At 40.3% G+C, this 16,899-nt stretch overlaps 1 protein-coding gene across 4 annotated transcripts in view; it reads right to left on the bottom strand.

Moving 5' to 3' along the window:
- Positions 1–215: 215 nt before the first annotated feature.
- The window catches only part of LOC149554269 (carbon catabolite repressor protein 4 homolog 6-like), a 270,686-nt gene continuing 254,002 nt past the window's right edge, over positions 216–16,899 (bottom strand). For all 4 annotated transcript variants that reach the window (XR_016353242.1, XM_089789492.1, XM_089789491.1 and 1 more), the window contains 2 exons: positions 1,107–1,191; positions 216–549 (listed from right to left, as the gene is read on the bottom strand). Coding sequence is in view for 3 of the 4 variants with exons in the window: in XM_089789492.1 (XP_089645618.1) it covers positions 472–549; positions 1,107–1,191 (163 nt within the window). In the remaining variant the exon portion in view is untranslated. The remainder of the gene's footprint in view (positions 550–1,106; positions 1,192–16,899) is intronic.

Genomic DNA, 16,899 nt, shown 5'->3' with positions numbered 1-16,899 from the left:
ACCCTAACTCAATTTCCTTATAGGGTAACCTATCATGGTAAAATTGTATCCTCCACTCAATCACCTTATCTATGGTTAGAGATCCTCAACTTTGTTACAAATTAAAATTAAGGAAATTGAAGTTCAACATTTTTGAGCTTTCACCGACCTCACATGTAACTGATATTTTGCAGGTCAAGACTCAACATAAACAAGCTCTTTGTATAGATTCCACATACCATAAAATCCAATAATAAACTGAATAAAATAAAACTTTTACATTGCTATTTGAGAGGATTATAAGAATGAAAGACTCTATGCCATCCAAATTTTGTAACAAGCAACAAGAAAATTACATTTGCATATAGCTGATATATCTCATTTATTAACATATATTATATATACAATGGAACTCAGAGGTGTAGCAGATGTTTGAAACAGAACTGTGTAGGCCAGATGCAACAGAACCAGCTGTATTCATAACAAAGCTGCTCAGTGATCTTCATTTGTTGGAATTTTTGGGGTGAACGCAAGCTGACAAGCTAAAGCTAGATGATCACTTCCCCATTTCTGATAACCAAATTACACACAGTTAGTCTTCACGCCATGTAATAAGCGAATAAAACAAGCATATGAAACAAGTGTGTTTGGGTCATCTAAAAACTACTCTCTTGGATTTCTCACAAGCTTAAACTAAACAGTTACTGTGCTTAAATCATTAAAAAAACGCTGCCTTATATATTACATGCTTAGAGAGAAGTTAACTGATCATTAATATATTTGAAACTGATAAATAAAGAGATGGTCTTATATATTGTCAAAAAATACCTTGGCAATAAGCTATGTAATCAGATGCTAGCTACTAATCTAAAATAATAGCAAATACAATTAACATAATGCTAGTTTAAAACTTTAAAGTCTCAAAGCTAAATATATTCAACCAAAGAAGTCAACTATAAAGGGTATTTCTCAGGGGAAATTGTCTATAGTTCATTTTTTTCCCATGAAAAAGACATTTCATAGTGAAAAGTAACCCAGGCATTACATTTTTTCCCAGACAATATTGAGACAGGTATGGAAGTAATTAAACATCAAGAGAAAGAGAGAGAGAGAGAGAGGAGACATACCCTTGTCGGAAATCCCCTCGTACGCTCCAAAACATGTCTTGGTAAAGTATCCAATATTTTAACAGTCTGGAGGCCATCGGTGCGCCTGTATCCAGAATTGTTATTTTCGATATCTAGATAGCTTCTTTTCTACTTTCAGCAGAATCTAAGCATAAATTTTAGAAAAGTATTTTTTCAAATCCTGTAATAATCATGAATGGAAAATTGGAGTAATGCAATCTGTTTTGTAATTTCAGGTTGATGCAAACTGGAATAAATAAGGAATACAGAATAGCACTATTGGAGTTCAATATTACTCGAACCAAAATCTGACCCAAGATACTAAAATCCCATCAACCAATAAGTCCCAGCCCAAATATCATTTACATTAATACACTGCAAAAATAACTTACAGATTTAGTAAACACGATCATGTCATATTGTACAGCAGCTAAACGGAAAATAGTATGTCAGCAGAATAAACAAATATATTAATATGTTATGGGCTCAAAAGGCAGCCAAGAAATAAAGAATATAAATATAAAATGTGTGTGACTGCCTCCAACACATGTATGCGTCCCCAATGTTGGTACAGCCAAGCCACAATAAAAGCTCTGAACTGATTTCTTAGGAAACAACTTGAAGGCAAAGGAGCCAACAGGTGCTCTTCACACAAGAGCAACCTGGGATTTAATAATATTAACTCTGACAAAGTCTGGAATTAAATTTGAAACTTTTAATCAAAACTGGAATCCACAATCACAAAATTGAAATTGGAATTAATTACAATCTACAATATATCTACAATTGAGAACCTTGGATGGAATCAGCTCACATAGATGAGACTCTGTGTTCTCCAACCAAGAAAGCATTCATTTCCCAAATCCCCTGTACTAGAGGAATTTAATCCTTGGGTGGAGATGAACTCTATTGCTCAAGCTCTAAATAAGGTTTTCATAACAATAACAGTGGATATCCTCTTCCATGCCAAACTTGTCTCTTTACAGTTACCCTTTTTGTTTGAGTTTGTTTTTCCACCAAAGATTTTTTTGAAAGGTGTTCAAAACCACTATCTAATAAAACACTAATTGGGCCCATATTCTTAAAATAGTAATCATAAATTAATCATCCTTTTTAAAAGGTTATGGAATGTTGTTAGAGATCAATTGAAGAGTTTGTAAGCTGCAAATTGTTGCCGGTAATATTTGTGTAGTCTTTTGGGAAAAGTTAATAATTGATTGTGTAAGTGTCAATTACTGAAGGAAGTTAGAATGCAACGGTTGAGCTACGACCCTTCAGATACCATGGATACCCTGAACAGGAATAGATATCATAAACTCTTAGAGCATTGTCATATGATGAAATGAGCAGTAAGGTGTCCTGAAACATTGTGTTAACTTCTGTGTTATGCTTTCGTTACTTTCATACTATGCACTAAACCAGTTCACCTGTGACAGTAAACATTTGGTGTTATTGCCAATCAAATCTAGGAAGCAAAAAAGGTCATGGAATATGGGGAATAAATGGAACTTCCTGTTAATGAAAATATCATCACCAACGACAAAGGAGTTACTGAGCTCTTCGAAGGAGAACATGCTCTAACAGAGAAATTTCACATTTTGTTTTGGGTGGCTATTGAAACATTTGTACGCAGGGAGGCTGCAGTCATGGAAGTTGCTCAAGATACTGTATAGGGCACATTGAATGTGAGCCCCGGGGCAAACAGGTTGTTGCATCACCTTCCCCGTCTATACACAGAAGCATCCATCACTCAGACGAACCCAATGGAGGAAACTGAGCCGAAACAACTCGACAAAGAACAAAATCATGAAGTGTTAACCCTTGAGAAGGGAGAATAAAAGGACACTTGTAAATCTGTAATGACAAGGTCACACAGCCGACCCATGTTGTGCAGAGAGATGAATTAACAAAAGTGTTATGTATAATTATAATGTTTTGTTTGAATTGATGCCCAACTTATTCAATAAGGATAGAAATAGGAAGGAGCAAACATGTGCCCTGCAAGTCACACGCCGAGCTTTAATTCTCACACAACAAGCCAAACGGAGATGGAGGTTACGGCAGCTTGCTAAGGGACAACCAGTTGAAGGGTTGTTTGAAGGGGACCATGGTGGTGTCATCGAGGGTGACCACACGAGTGCCACCAGAGGTGAAGGAACCGAAGGGGAACTCTATGATTCGCCATAACATCAACAAGTAAGAATAGTGAGGAGACATGGCAAAGGATGAATTTGATCGAGGAAACACGAGAAAAATTCATAAACTTATCAAGCATCCTGCAAATGGAAGAAACCCAAGATGAAGAGAGAAGAGGTGAGGGAAGAGGACACTAAGGCAAGGAGTGCCAAAGTGACAATGATCTAACGGACAACTTTTACATTTTGTTTTGGGTGGATATCAAAACATTTGTTCATAGGGAGGCTACACACACGGAAGTTGCTCAAGATACTAAGTGGGGTGTGTAGAATGTGAGCCTCAAGGCAAATAGGTTGTTGCATCACCTTCCCTGTCTACTCACACAAGCATCCGTCGCTCAGGCGAACCGAAGGGAGGAAACAGATCCAGAACAACCCAGCAAAGAACAAACTCATGAACTGTTAACCCTCGAGAAGGGATAATAAAAGGACACTTGTAAATCTTTAATAACAAGGTCGCACAATTGACCCATGTTGTGTAGAGAGATGAATTAAAAAAAGTGTTCTAATTAATTATTGTGTTTTATTTGAATTGATGGCCAACTTATTAAGTAAGGATAGAAACAAGAAGGAGCAAACATGTGCCCTGCAAGCCACACCCCAAGCTATAATTCTCACACATTAAGTCGAACGGAGACGGAGGTTAAGGCAACTTGCCAAGGGACAACCAATTGAAGGGTTGTCCAAAGGGGACACGATGGTGTCATGTAGGGTGACAACGCGGGTGCTACAAGAGGTGCAAGAAATGAAAGGGAACTCTATGGTTCGCCAGAACATTGACAAGTAAGAATAGTGAGGACTTTCTTGAGGAGAGATGGAAAAGGCTGAATTTGATCCAGGAAATGCGAGAACAATTCATAAACCTATCAAGTATCTTGCGAATAGAAGAAACCCAAGGCAGACGTGAAGGAAAGGAAATCCAAGACGAAGGGAGAGAAGAGGCGAGGGAAGAGGACATTGAGCAAAGAGTGTCAGAGTGACACCACATGGTGGTTAAGGTAAACAACCCTACCAGTTGGGGAACATGACCAACCAGTCCATGACAGACAACCAGAGGAAACATGTCCTAGAAACATAAATTGTCAAAGTTCAGTGGTGACGAGAAGCAGGATCCTATTAGACATTGTCATACATGCGAAACTATTTGGATGGGAAACGAAGTAATGGATAAAGATGAGTGGGTCTAGCAGTTCCCGTGACCCTACATGGAGTTTTCATTGATTGGTACTCCAATATGAACAAGTCCAACATCAATACATCGGACAATCTAAGAAGGAATTCCAAGCAAAATTCAGACTGCTTTGGGACAAAAATATAGTAGCAAAAATATAAAACTCGAAGCAGAGAAAGTCAGAAAATGTGCATGCATATAACCAAGGGCTCAAAGAATTACTTGGCACAATGGCAACTCAGCCAATGGACAAATTGAAGAAACAATGGTTTGTCAAAGGATTAAATGCCTCTCCAAAAAAAAAAAATGAAATAGTACCGCATTCATCGTATGCAAAAACCTACACCACAGCCATGAACTTGGAAAGTGAAGGTAAGCCATAGAAGCAAATGAAAAAAGAAAGTCCTCATCTGAAAGTAATGAATCATTGAGAGAGGAGAATAGTAGTGAAAGTGAAGACGAATCCAATAAAAAGGTGCAAGCCCCTAGAAAGAAATGGAATGTATGATGCGTGAATTTAAAACAATGGAGGGAAGTGCAGGACGCAGTGACGAGAGATGTGGGGCACAGAGTGTAGGGGAAGCAGGCACATGAAGGGGTCGTGTCTGAAGAAATCATTGTGCGACATCTGCCAAGTGATGAGTCATTCCACTAAGGAATGCTCATACAACTTGAAGACAAAGGGGCCAACAAGGTGCTCTTCACACAGGAGCAACCATCTACCTCCGAGATAGCCAAACCTAACCAACAAACAAACAATGCATCATCAGGTCAGTTCTAAAGCAACTGACGCAGAGAGAGAGGAGGCAATGATAACAAAAGCTGAATATTATACGGTTCAAAGGGACAGTCGATGATTAAATGTCGAGCATGCAACTAGTGCACAAAGAGTGACACACAACAAAAGTTGTGTTGCTGGTGTGGCCTTGGAGACCATGAAGATGTTAACTGCCCGATGCCTAGTGTAAACTAACTCAACATCGAAGAAGAGAAGGTACTTTTTGTCACCTGGAACCAAGCAAAACAAGTGATGTATCATGATCCCCATACAGAGAAGCAGATGGTACAGGAGGCAAAGGAAGAAATAGAAAAAGCCATGACAGTAAGGAAGGATACAAGTGGCAACAAGTACTTCCAAGAGGATAGAGGCCGAAAACAACATACTGCGGCAGATGTTACAAATAGAGGTGCAAATCGAAATTCAAGACATCTAGACTATGCCTCAACTGAAGACGACACTATTGAATACCTATACCACACAAGCAAGCAACACATCTCAAACCAGCACCACACAGGGTACTATTTGTTCATTCTCTGGCAATATATGCCCTTAAGGTTCTTGGAAGTCCAAGCAAACACGTCCATATATTCCATGAATATTTCGAAAGATGTCACTTTCAACATTGTATCCCAATCATCGCCAACAAATATGTTGCATGGGTTTTGCTTATTTCCGAGCTAAGTAACTCATACAAAGCATTATTCGTACTTGATTGGTCATTTGGCGTCAAATTTGTGAGTCGGGTTTTCATTCAAATGGGCCTCTCCTTTGTATTTCCCGTACTCTGGCAAGAATACATCCTTCTCTACACCCTGCTCTATTTCCTCCACTCCCACCATATAGCTATGGAAAAGATCATAGTCCTCCATCTGCCAATAGAAGAGTTTACTCATCAAGATTACATCATCCTCCGAACATTCTTCTAGATCTGCCACGACTTCCTCATCAGGTTCCATTCAGTTTCTCCCTTGATCTATTCCACCAGGCTCTTTCTCGGACTCGGACTCTAAAGACAAGGCAATCTTCTCACTCACCATCTGTGTACAGAGGTCAATCATGAACTTCGTCCTGCCACTTTCCATAGAGGGTATTTTTCTTCCAATTATGGTTTACCCGTGCTAACAGTAGCCATCCCCTAGCAAGAACAGCATCATACCCTATCTTCTTCAGTGGGATCACAACGAGTTCCAACAAAAATAGTTATGTTCTGATTGGTGACTTGTTGAGCCATCAATGACCCAAGGCATTTTATTCCCTACTGGTCTACACTCAGTTAGTTGAAGGTGGGGGGCCACAAGGTAGGCTTCCTGAAGCTTATTCCATGTCCCCTCCAAAAGGACTTTTACCCTAACCTACCGTCGACTATGGTATCCATGAGAATTGTTCCTAGAATGCCCATTTCGACTACGACTAGGTGTTGACCATTGTTTATCACCAATAACATGGGGTCCATTGTCAACCCTACCGAGACACATGTCTAGTGTGCGATGCTGGTTTAAGAAGTGGTGCTCGACTGTGTTATGAGCAAAAGTATAACAAAGTCACTGAGATTAATTAGTACTCGAATAGTTGCGCAACGGTTGAGTCGCCCCCTCGAAATATATATGTATATCAACCTATTGAACTAGGGATCATCATTATGGTTGTAATCATTAATATATTTTCTACTTATATGAAGACAATAGTATCTTGTGTCATGTTCTAGTCTCTGAATGCAATAAATCTCCGTTTGCCCTGTGTGGTAAACATTTAGCGCCATTACCTATCAAACCTAGCATCAAAGATGTGTTTTGAAGATTGAAGCCGAACTTGATAAGGATCAAAATAAACGAAAAGAAAATGGTGTACGTACAGCACATGAAACATTAATTCGCACACAACAAGAAGAATGAAGGTATAGACTTCAACAGCTCATCGACGAGTACTAAGGTGGTGTCACTGAAGGTGACCACAGTGCCACAGGAGCACTAATTGGAAAAGTGCATTCGCCTAACCGTCCACCAGAGGTATTGATAGAAGAAACAAGGGAAGAGTTCCAAAGGCTAAGGTTGATTGAAGAATCAAGGGAGGAATTCCCGAAGTTGTATATGCCAAGGGTGAAGAATTGGACAAAAGAGAAGCAACCAACATGGCTCGAGGTGTTTAAGGGGCATGAGCATGGGGTGAACTCTGTCCCTGATACACCAGATGAATAGATACAATTCGATAATCAAACAACTCTACTTTTAGAAGAACCCATCACACCAACATAGACCAATGTAGCTGTACAAAGTAACGCGATTGTGCAAAACAACGTGGGTGCGCAGAACAACGCGGGTGCGCAACAAGCATAGACACAACAAACTCAATCAAGCGGAACAACGCAACATCTAACGATAGTAGGGTCGAAGGAGAAATTGCCTAAATATACTAACGACGAAACGGTCGACCCAGTTCAACACTGTAAACCATGTGAAACTATATGGACTGCAAATGACGTAATAGATGAGGATGACTAGATCCATCATTTCCAACTACCCTAAGAGGCGTAGCTATCAATTGGTTTTCAGACATTGACCAAAAAATGGTGGCCACATGGGTGGAACTAAAGAAAGAATTTACAGCGGAATTTAAACTACCTAGGGATGACAATGAGATCGTAGCGGAAATCTATAATACAAAGCAAGGGAAGAATGGAAAGCCCTCTAGCCGACGGCTTGAAAAAAGGATGGTTTGTCGAGGGATAACAGCCAGCACTTCAAAAGAAGATGAAATTAGTACCTCCAACATTGTACATTGAAGCTTATAACCAAGCAATGGACTTAGAAAGCAAACAAAAAAAAGAGAAAAAGAACAAATCTTCTGATTCAGAAGACTTGTCCTCCAAAACCAGCGATGAAGAATCGAATAAAAAGATTTGAGCATTACAAAAAGATATGCTACGCATGATGAAAGAATTTTAAAACAAGAAGAAAAACACAAAAGGGGACCTATGGTGTACGGACTACATGGAGGAAAGCCATACAAGGGGCACTTGCCCCAAGAATCAGTTTTGCGATATCTACTAGATTGTTAGACATTCCACCAAAGAATGTCTATTCAATATGAAAATAAAAGGTCACCAAGAAGTGCTACTGATGCAATAAGTGTCCACTTCGGGAGGTGCGGGAACAGATACAAACAATGATGTGGCAACTTCAAGAGGGTATCAAAACAACCACCAATGCAAAAGAGGAGGCAACAACAATAACAGGGGCCACAGTTGGATACAATATGATCCAACCTAATGGCCAATGATACAATGTCATACGTACAACCTATGGGGCGACTTTGCCAGAGATTATACCACAAAAGGAACACCGCAACTATTGTGCAAATGGTGTGACCCTAGAGACTACGATGACTTGAAATGCCCCAAGCCTGGGATGAACCTATTGACTATAGAAAGAAGCGAGGAAGAAGTATTAACAGTCACCCGCACACAAGCAAAAAAGGCGACATACCGAGATCCTGAAGAGAAGAGAAGGATGCACTAGGGAAAGGCAGAAATAGAAAAAGAGATAATGGCCGAAAGAACGCAAATGAATGACAGCACAGGTACCTCAAGAAGGACCCAAGCGGAACAGAACATTATACGACAAGTAATGGAAGCTCAGGTTCCTATGAAATCAAACAACCTTCTTGCAATACCATAGCTAAGAACAACAATCCTAAACATGACAACATCCCCAAAGACGATGGACAGGTCAAGGAAAAACTCATAGTGGAAGCGAAGTCCCCACGACAAACCCAATGTTACTCGTGCTGAACATAGGAAGACACCTTGCTATGGTAGAGATGAGTATCCTCAAACCATCCTAATGAACACCATTGTGGACGAAGGATCTGGCGTAAATGTATTACCTAAGGAAACATGGAATTAGTTAGCACAACCAACCCTATGGCCACCTACATTCCAACTGCTTAGCGCCGACCAACACAAAATCAAACCCTTTGAGACTTTAATGGCACACTGTAACAATACGGACACAACCCTTCCTACTTGAATTTGAGGTTATTCCGCTGAAGAGGAAGAGTTATGACGCCATCCTTGGAAGGGCCTGGCTAGTAAAGGCAAAAGTGAAACATGACTGGAAAAGGAACACCTTTTTGATGGAAAGAGGGGATCGCAGGTTCATAATTGACCTACACACCTAAATGGTGGGAGAAGACATAGCATCCTCGACTGACTCCAAAGGTGAAGAGGGAGTTGAGGAAGGAACGAAAAATATGGAACCCGATGAAGAAGGAATCCTGAAACTACGAGGATCCGATGACAACTTGGACTCATTGAATGGCCTTCTCCACTGGCAAATGCAAGACTATGAACTCTTCCCAAGTTTTCACATGTTAGGGGTGGAAGAAGGAAATAAGGAGGATCAAAAGAATGAGTTCCTGACAGAATACAGAGAATTCAAGGAAGGGGAGGCATTGCTAGATGAAAAACCCACGCACACATTCAATGAAGAGAAACCCATTAAATATGAAGAACCATCGGTGAAGACTATCAATTTAGGGGACGAGGCCAACCCAAAAAACATTTTTGTGGGAGATAACAAGAATCCTGTACTAAAAGCAGCAACATTCAAAATATTCATGGTGTACAACGATGTTTTCATCTGGACATACAAAGACCTAAAGGGAGTGCCACCAGAATTGTGTGTTTGTCGCATCCCACTAATACAACTAGTGGTGCCCGTACGGAAGCAACCATACCAAATGAATAAAAACTATGTTGCACAGGTCAAGGATGAGATTATCTGAATGCTCGAAGCAGGCATTATCTTTCGAGTACAGACAAGTGAGTGGATGTATCCAGTTATAATCTCACTAAAAAGGGATACCGATCAAAAAGGAATATGCATGGATTTATGTTGTTTGAATGCAGTGACATTCCTAATACCATTCATCAATAATGTTTTGGAAGAAGTTACCAGGCACGAAATATACTCGTTCATCAATGGATTCTCTAGCTACAATCAGATATCGATCGTTGAAGAGGACAAGCTAAAACAACCTTTGTAGTGGAAGAAGTAGTTTAACCCTACAACCGGATGGCATGCGATTTGTGCAACACCTCGACAACATTTTAAAGGATTATCCTGCACATCTTTGACAAGATGTCAGTAGACAACTTCAAGGCTTTCTTGGATGATTGGTCAGTTTTCAACGTGGAGGACAAATACTTCACAGCACTCAAGGAGTGTATGGAGAGATGCAAACATGCATCGCTAGCACTAAATCCTAAGAAGTGAAGATTCATGGTGCCCCAAGGAAAATTGTTGCAACATATCATGTCCAAGGCAAGCTTGAAGATGGACCCGGACAAGGTTTGAGTGATACTGGATATGCCACCTTCAACGGATGTCACCGAAGTGAAATCATTCATGGGACACATCCGATACTACATTAGGTTCATTAAACAAATCGCATAAGCGTCTTACCCTCTCGATAGACTAACTTGCAAGGGGGAACCTTACAAGTGGGAAGCAAAGCAGGATGAAGCCTTGCAGGAGTTCGAAACAAGATTGGTCGCAGCACCTATTCTGGCTTACCGAAACTGGGACAAGGAGTTCCACATATATGTTGATACATCGAATTTCACAATAGGAGCATCACTTGCACAGATAGGTGATCATGGGTTAGACCACCTGGTTTACTTTGCAAGTAGACTCTTGTCAAAAGCAGAAAAGAACAATAGCACAACTGAGAGAGAAGCCCTTAGAATGGTGTACATTGTACAGAAGTTCAAGCACTACTTACTGGCAACCTTGTTAGTGTTCTACGTAGACCACCAGGCATTGCTATATTTGGTGAATAATCCAATCATTCAGGGACGGATAAGTAGATGGTTACTTCTATAGGAATTCACGTTTCAGATTGTAGTACGCCCTAGAAAAAAGCCATGTGAGTGCAGATCACCTCTCTAGAATCAAGACAGGGGAACCACCTGAGGGAGTCAATAATGACTTTCCAGATGCACAATTGTTTCAGATCACCGTACTTCCATTTTAGTATGCAAGTATTGGAGAGTATCTTCCAATGGGTCAGTTCCCCAGAGAAATGCAACCAAATGAGAGTAGGAAACACATACTAAGAAGTTGAACATTCCAGTTGATCAACGAGCTACTATACAAGATGGGACTTGACCAATTCTTGCCGCAATGTGCTCACAAAGGAAATTGGGAGTATTAAAAGAAGCACACAAACAGCCTACACTAGACATATGGGGCTAGACACAATTGCGCAGAAGACACTTCTCGCAAGGCTATGGTGGCCTATTGTACACAACGATGTCAGGGAGAGGGTTGTTGGATGTGATTCATGTCAGAGAGTCAGGAAGCCACTGAAGAGAGATTTTATGCCCCTAGACCCCTCATAGGCGCATGAATTTTTCGAACGATGGGGATTGGACTTTGTTGGACCCTTGAAGGTGAAGAAAGCCCACAGGTGTCGATACATCATCGTAGCAACAAAGTACCTTACAAAGTGGGTTGAGGCACGAGCCTTACTAGACAACTCTGTATTGCATATGACAAAATTCATTTATAAACAAATCATTACAAGGTACAACATCCCAATCCAGCTAACAAGCAACTGTAGAGGGCACTTTGTCAACCATGTCATCAGACTATTTACAATGAAATTTAAAATCTACCATTCCGATTCGAGCCCGTACTACCCAAGTGTGAATAGGCAGGCAGAATCAACAAACAAAATTTTGGTTTCAGTGATTTATAAGTCTTGCGGGGTTGAAGGTGAAGATTGGGAAGAGAATTTGCTATCGACATTATGGGCATACCGTACCTCCTATAAGGTAACCACGGGACACACCCCATTCCAGTTAATGTATGGTCAAGACGTCGTAATACTAGAAGAGTTCATGGTACCAAGCTTATGAATAGCAATTGAGAACAAGTGGGGAGACATGAAGAGTCTCAAGGAGAGGCTGTACAACCTGAATAAGCTCGATGAACAAAGATTACAGGCACAATGGGCCATAGAGATTACACGGCTTAGGCACAAGGTTTGGCACAACAAGCATCTGAAACTAAACAAATTCATGCTAGGCCAATTAGTACTAAAATATAATGGGCATAATGAGATCAAACCCGATAAATTGAAGGTGAAATGGGTCAGGCCATATAAGATCAGTGAAGTTGGTGATAACAGAGCGATCAAGCTGTGGACATTGGACAGGAAGGATATAGCTAACCCAGTGAATGGGTCCAAGTTAAAAATTTATCAATCAGAGGAATGAAGCTCACGGAGATAATGACACCCAGACTATATATATATAATAATAATAATAATAAATGTGAAGAGAATAAGTGAGAGGCAAGGGAGTATAGCAGATTATATATATAATATACATGCACAGGGAGAGCATAGGTTGATTATGTATTATTAAAGTCATTCAATATCTATTAGACAAAATTACATTAAGAATGAGACGTATTAAAGCAATAAGAGTTGGGAGTGTAAGTGTTTGATTGGCATTGGAATAACAACTTCACTGTATGGAGACATATTTAAGATAACATTGTCCAAAGTTGAAGGAAAACAATACAACTGTACAACATAGTACAACACTGCATGGTCGTACGAAAGGCAAACATCCTAGAGGCATACAGTAGGGAGAACCGTACAGCCCATACAAGAAGACATTGTACAGCCAAGGCATACACAAGGAAAACCATACAGCCCCTACAAGAAGACACCGTATGGCAAGCTAGGTGAAGTATAGACATCTATATGACCATACGGCCAAAGCAAGAGACACGCAAGAAACCAATGTAGGGAAACTATACGGACAACCACCTGGGGATCTATATGAACCGTGTGGACGCAACTAAATAGTATTTGTAATGTTCCTAAAATAAATTATTAATTAAACTTTGTTAATGGGCCGATTGATTTAGCATATCTCGGACCCATTTTTGTTTTAGTTTCTGTAGGTAAGTGTAGCCATCGACTAGCTTTGTAAACCCTTGGAAAGGTTTCCCCAATAGGTATTTAAGCACGACTTGTAGGTAGTTGTTGCTATACATCTTGGATTATTTATGTGTACTGTGAATTCCTGTTGGAGTTTTCTGTTGTTCACCATTTCAGAAGTGGAAGATCTTCCCTATTTGGTTCTTGCAATTTCAGTGGGATTCAACCCTCACCCTATTCCATCACTTGTAATACTTTGCTCAGATCTGGCAAATCGGAGCACCATCATATTGCGAATTGAAGAAATAACTGTGTTTAATTTGATCGACTCTCTTGTATTGGATAAATCAGTCTCTTTAATTATTTGCATTAAATCTCTCTGTGGTCACACCATCTATACACTCCTTTCTCCATTTGTCTGCAAACACTGTACATCTCTTCATAGCTACTGTACATTAATCCATACTTCCCCTACACCTTTAGTCCTACACAGTATCTTCTACCCGCCACTGTACAACCTTCCCCTCCTATTGTACGGCCTTGTCATTAGTACCATACGGCCCCTTCAAAACCCCCACCATACGATCATCACGTTCGTCTTGAGTTCGTTTCAAGTGTCTCCTGGACAATGGAACATTACAATATTGCTAAAGCTAAACAACAACGAGCTTGAGGTGTCAAGACAAGGTGTAGAAAGTAAATACCTTGAGTTATTTCCTCTGGACATAGGCACCACACGGAAGAACCAGTGTATGAAAGTCTAGAACCCTAATGGTTTCTCTTAACCATTCCTTGGAAATAAGAAGAGTGATCATGTAGTCGATGGTGAAAAGAGCCTAGAAAAAGAAGTTGGAGGAGGATTTGACTAGTACTAAAAAGATGAATAAGAATATGCAAACATTACCATTAGGAGTTCACGTTGTAGGAGGCACGAGCACAGGCAAAAAGGAGGTCAAAGTGCAAGCACAAATTGCAAAAGTACATCTCACACCTCAGAACATACCCTTCAAAGGTCTGAATGGTTTGGAATGCAAGAAATGGTGGCAAGATACCCCGGATGATCATGTAGTAAAAACCAAAATAAGGAAGGCACAGGTTGAATGGGCAATGCGAATGTTTGTCTTCTGCATTCGGGAGTACAAGGGTTTTTTATGAACAATGATAGACACTTATTGCAGGTTTTCTAGAACAAGCTCATTTTCCTATTTTGGACGAAACTTGGTAATTTCTTTCAGGGAAACAGACTTTGCGAGGGTATTTTGGTGTACCTGGACATACAAAGGGAGGTAAGAAGATTGATGGAAAACCCAAGAAATTAAGTCAAGAAGCAAAGGATTACCTAATAGATCTAGCGTACAGCAAACTATCTCAGATAGAGAAAAAAGCATTGATGAAAACTTCTTAAGGCTGAGGATTGAAAAAATCCAACATTCAGAAGGGAGAGTAGCACTATTGATGGACTTGGTTAAGAGCAGGCTCACAGGATCAAGCTATGCGTTGGATATTTCTCTCACACATAACGATGAAGAACAGAATCATGATTAGTAAGATGTACAATCGGGCAGCAGTACTTGTGGAATGCATGTATGAATTCATGATGCTACAACACAAGACATTTTATATGCCCTATTACGCCATTGGATTGTTCCTCGAGGCTACAGCATGAATGATCCCCATTGACAGGCTAGAGGTCAAGCTTGGCCCACTCACTCCAAGTCAGCCCCCATTATGCAGTGGAATTTAGACACATGAGGCAAGCAAAAGGCCACGATCGGGCAGAAGCAACTTAGATAGGAATTAGACACAAGCTCGGAACCGGAACCCGAATAGTAGCAGGCAGGACATGTCATCCAAAGATACTAGTGAGATGAATGAAGAGGAAGACAATAGCACGGAGATGGATAATGATGAGGAGGTTGAAGTAATCAGTGTGACACCACTACTATTTCCACGACTTGCCTTCTCCGCAAAACCTCATTTGGCTCCTATAGTTGTGCATATCCCTCGCTTCAGACCAGTTTAGGCAACCCATAGTTATGACTCTTATTACAGTTTTAGTCTAGCCAGTACCCGTAGGGATCCCGGAGCCTACAATCATTCCAAAGGCAGTGGTTACATCACGGCTAGTCTCATACATCGCCACCTACAGCCTTACTAGAAGAGGTGATGGAGACACATGAGGGGGTAATGGAGATACCTGTGCAAGGGGAGGCACTTGAGAATCAGAGGGCACCATAGGTTTGATTGGACGTAGTTATAGATTTTGCATTATTGGCCAAGCCAGCCAGTGTGGATTACTAGTAGGGCAAGTAAAGCACAAGACTTGAGTGCTTATCTGAGTCGAAGGTTTAACATCAGGCCAGTAGTGCGGGTATCCAGTATTCTCTCGCCTATGAGGGAAGTGCCCTAGGAGGTGGACCATATAGTTTTGCAATAGGAGAGTCACCCCACCAGTACAAATGAGCTACCACCTTCACCTCCAACGAATGGCACTGCCAAGAAGATGTTGGAGGCAATTGTGACAACGATGGGCACACAAGACCAACCTGCATATGGATCATCAATAGACATGGGGGAGGATGTATATAACAACCACTTCTTCTCGGGTGTTAACTAACAACTAACATATTAAAGAAATATAGCTTTACTTCATTTTCATAGGAAGACAATTATATCAGTTACGTTCAAGTGAATGAGATTAACGGTTACAATCAATTAAATGAAATTTCATAACTAACAATTGAAAACACCATAATGAATTTACTTGGGAAATTAAAATCTACATACCATGGAATTCAAAACCAAAATCAATCTAGGGATGCTTCTGCAAACACCCAGGTTAGTCCACAAATACCACTTAGGATCAAATGACGATTACCATCCAATACCACTATATCAAAATCAAATGACAATTACCATCAAATACCACTATATCAATTAGGGCATCTATTACTATTGGATGATTTAGGGCATCGGATACCACTGTATCATTTGGGGCGCCAGATACCACTATATCAAAGAGGGCATCATATACCATTGTATCATTTAGGACATCAGATACCTTTGTTTCATTCCTTTTCTTCCTATTGCTAATTGTGGTGATAACATAAGATTAGAAGATCTACTCATAATCATTATTCTTATAAATGAAAGATTGAAATAACAGTCCTATAGATATATTCCATATTCAATTGGAAGATCAACCGATCTAACAGATTACCAATCACATTGACGAAAAAGGTTGCTTTCATCCAAGGAAATAACCGAATTCAACAATATAAGTACCTATCACCAATAAATGTTTGAATGCTCAACTTTATCTGATGCACGTCCTGACATCTCATGGAGAGGGGAAACATTGTTAAGGGCTTAATCTCCCAACCACAGACCTCAAACTTATCCCCACACTTTCTCCAAGTAGAAAGGCCCTCCCTACCTAGAATAGACATGGAACACCTGGTCAGCTAGTGAGCAACTTGGTTCTTAATCACACCACTCGACTTGACAACAGAGAATGTATTGGATATGCATGAACTATAATTGTTATGTCACATCTGATTCTTTTTTCATGCAAATGTAGATTCCTCTCTCACCTCTTCAACCTTTTCCTTGACTATATAGCCGGGTGAGTCCTAGATGATTGAATCTCAGAGCAACCAGCTCTTTCTATTGATCCTCAAGTTATATAAGAAT

Source organism: Cupressus sempervirens, chromosome 6, assembly GCF_028749045.1.
Source record: "Cupressus sempervirens isolate cs-2001-9-10 chromosome 6, ASM2874904v1, whole genome shotgun sequence".
NCBI classification, from domain to species: domain Eukaryota; kingdom Viridiplantae; phylum Streptophyta; class Pinopsida; order Cupressales; family Cupressaceae; genus Cupressus; species Cupressus sempervirens.
The sequence above is the reverse complement of the archived record's forward strand: the minus strand, read 5'-3'. Positions and strand labels throughout refer to the sequence as shown.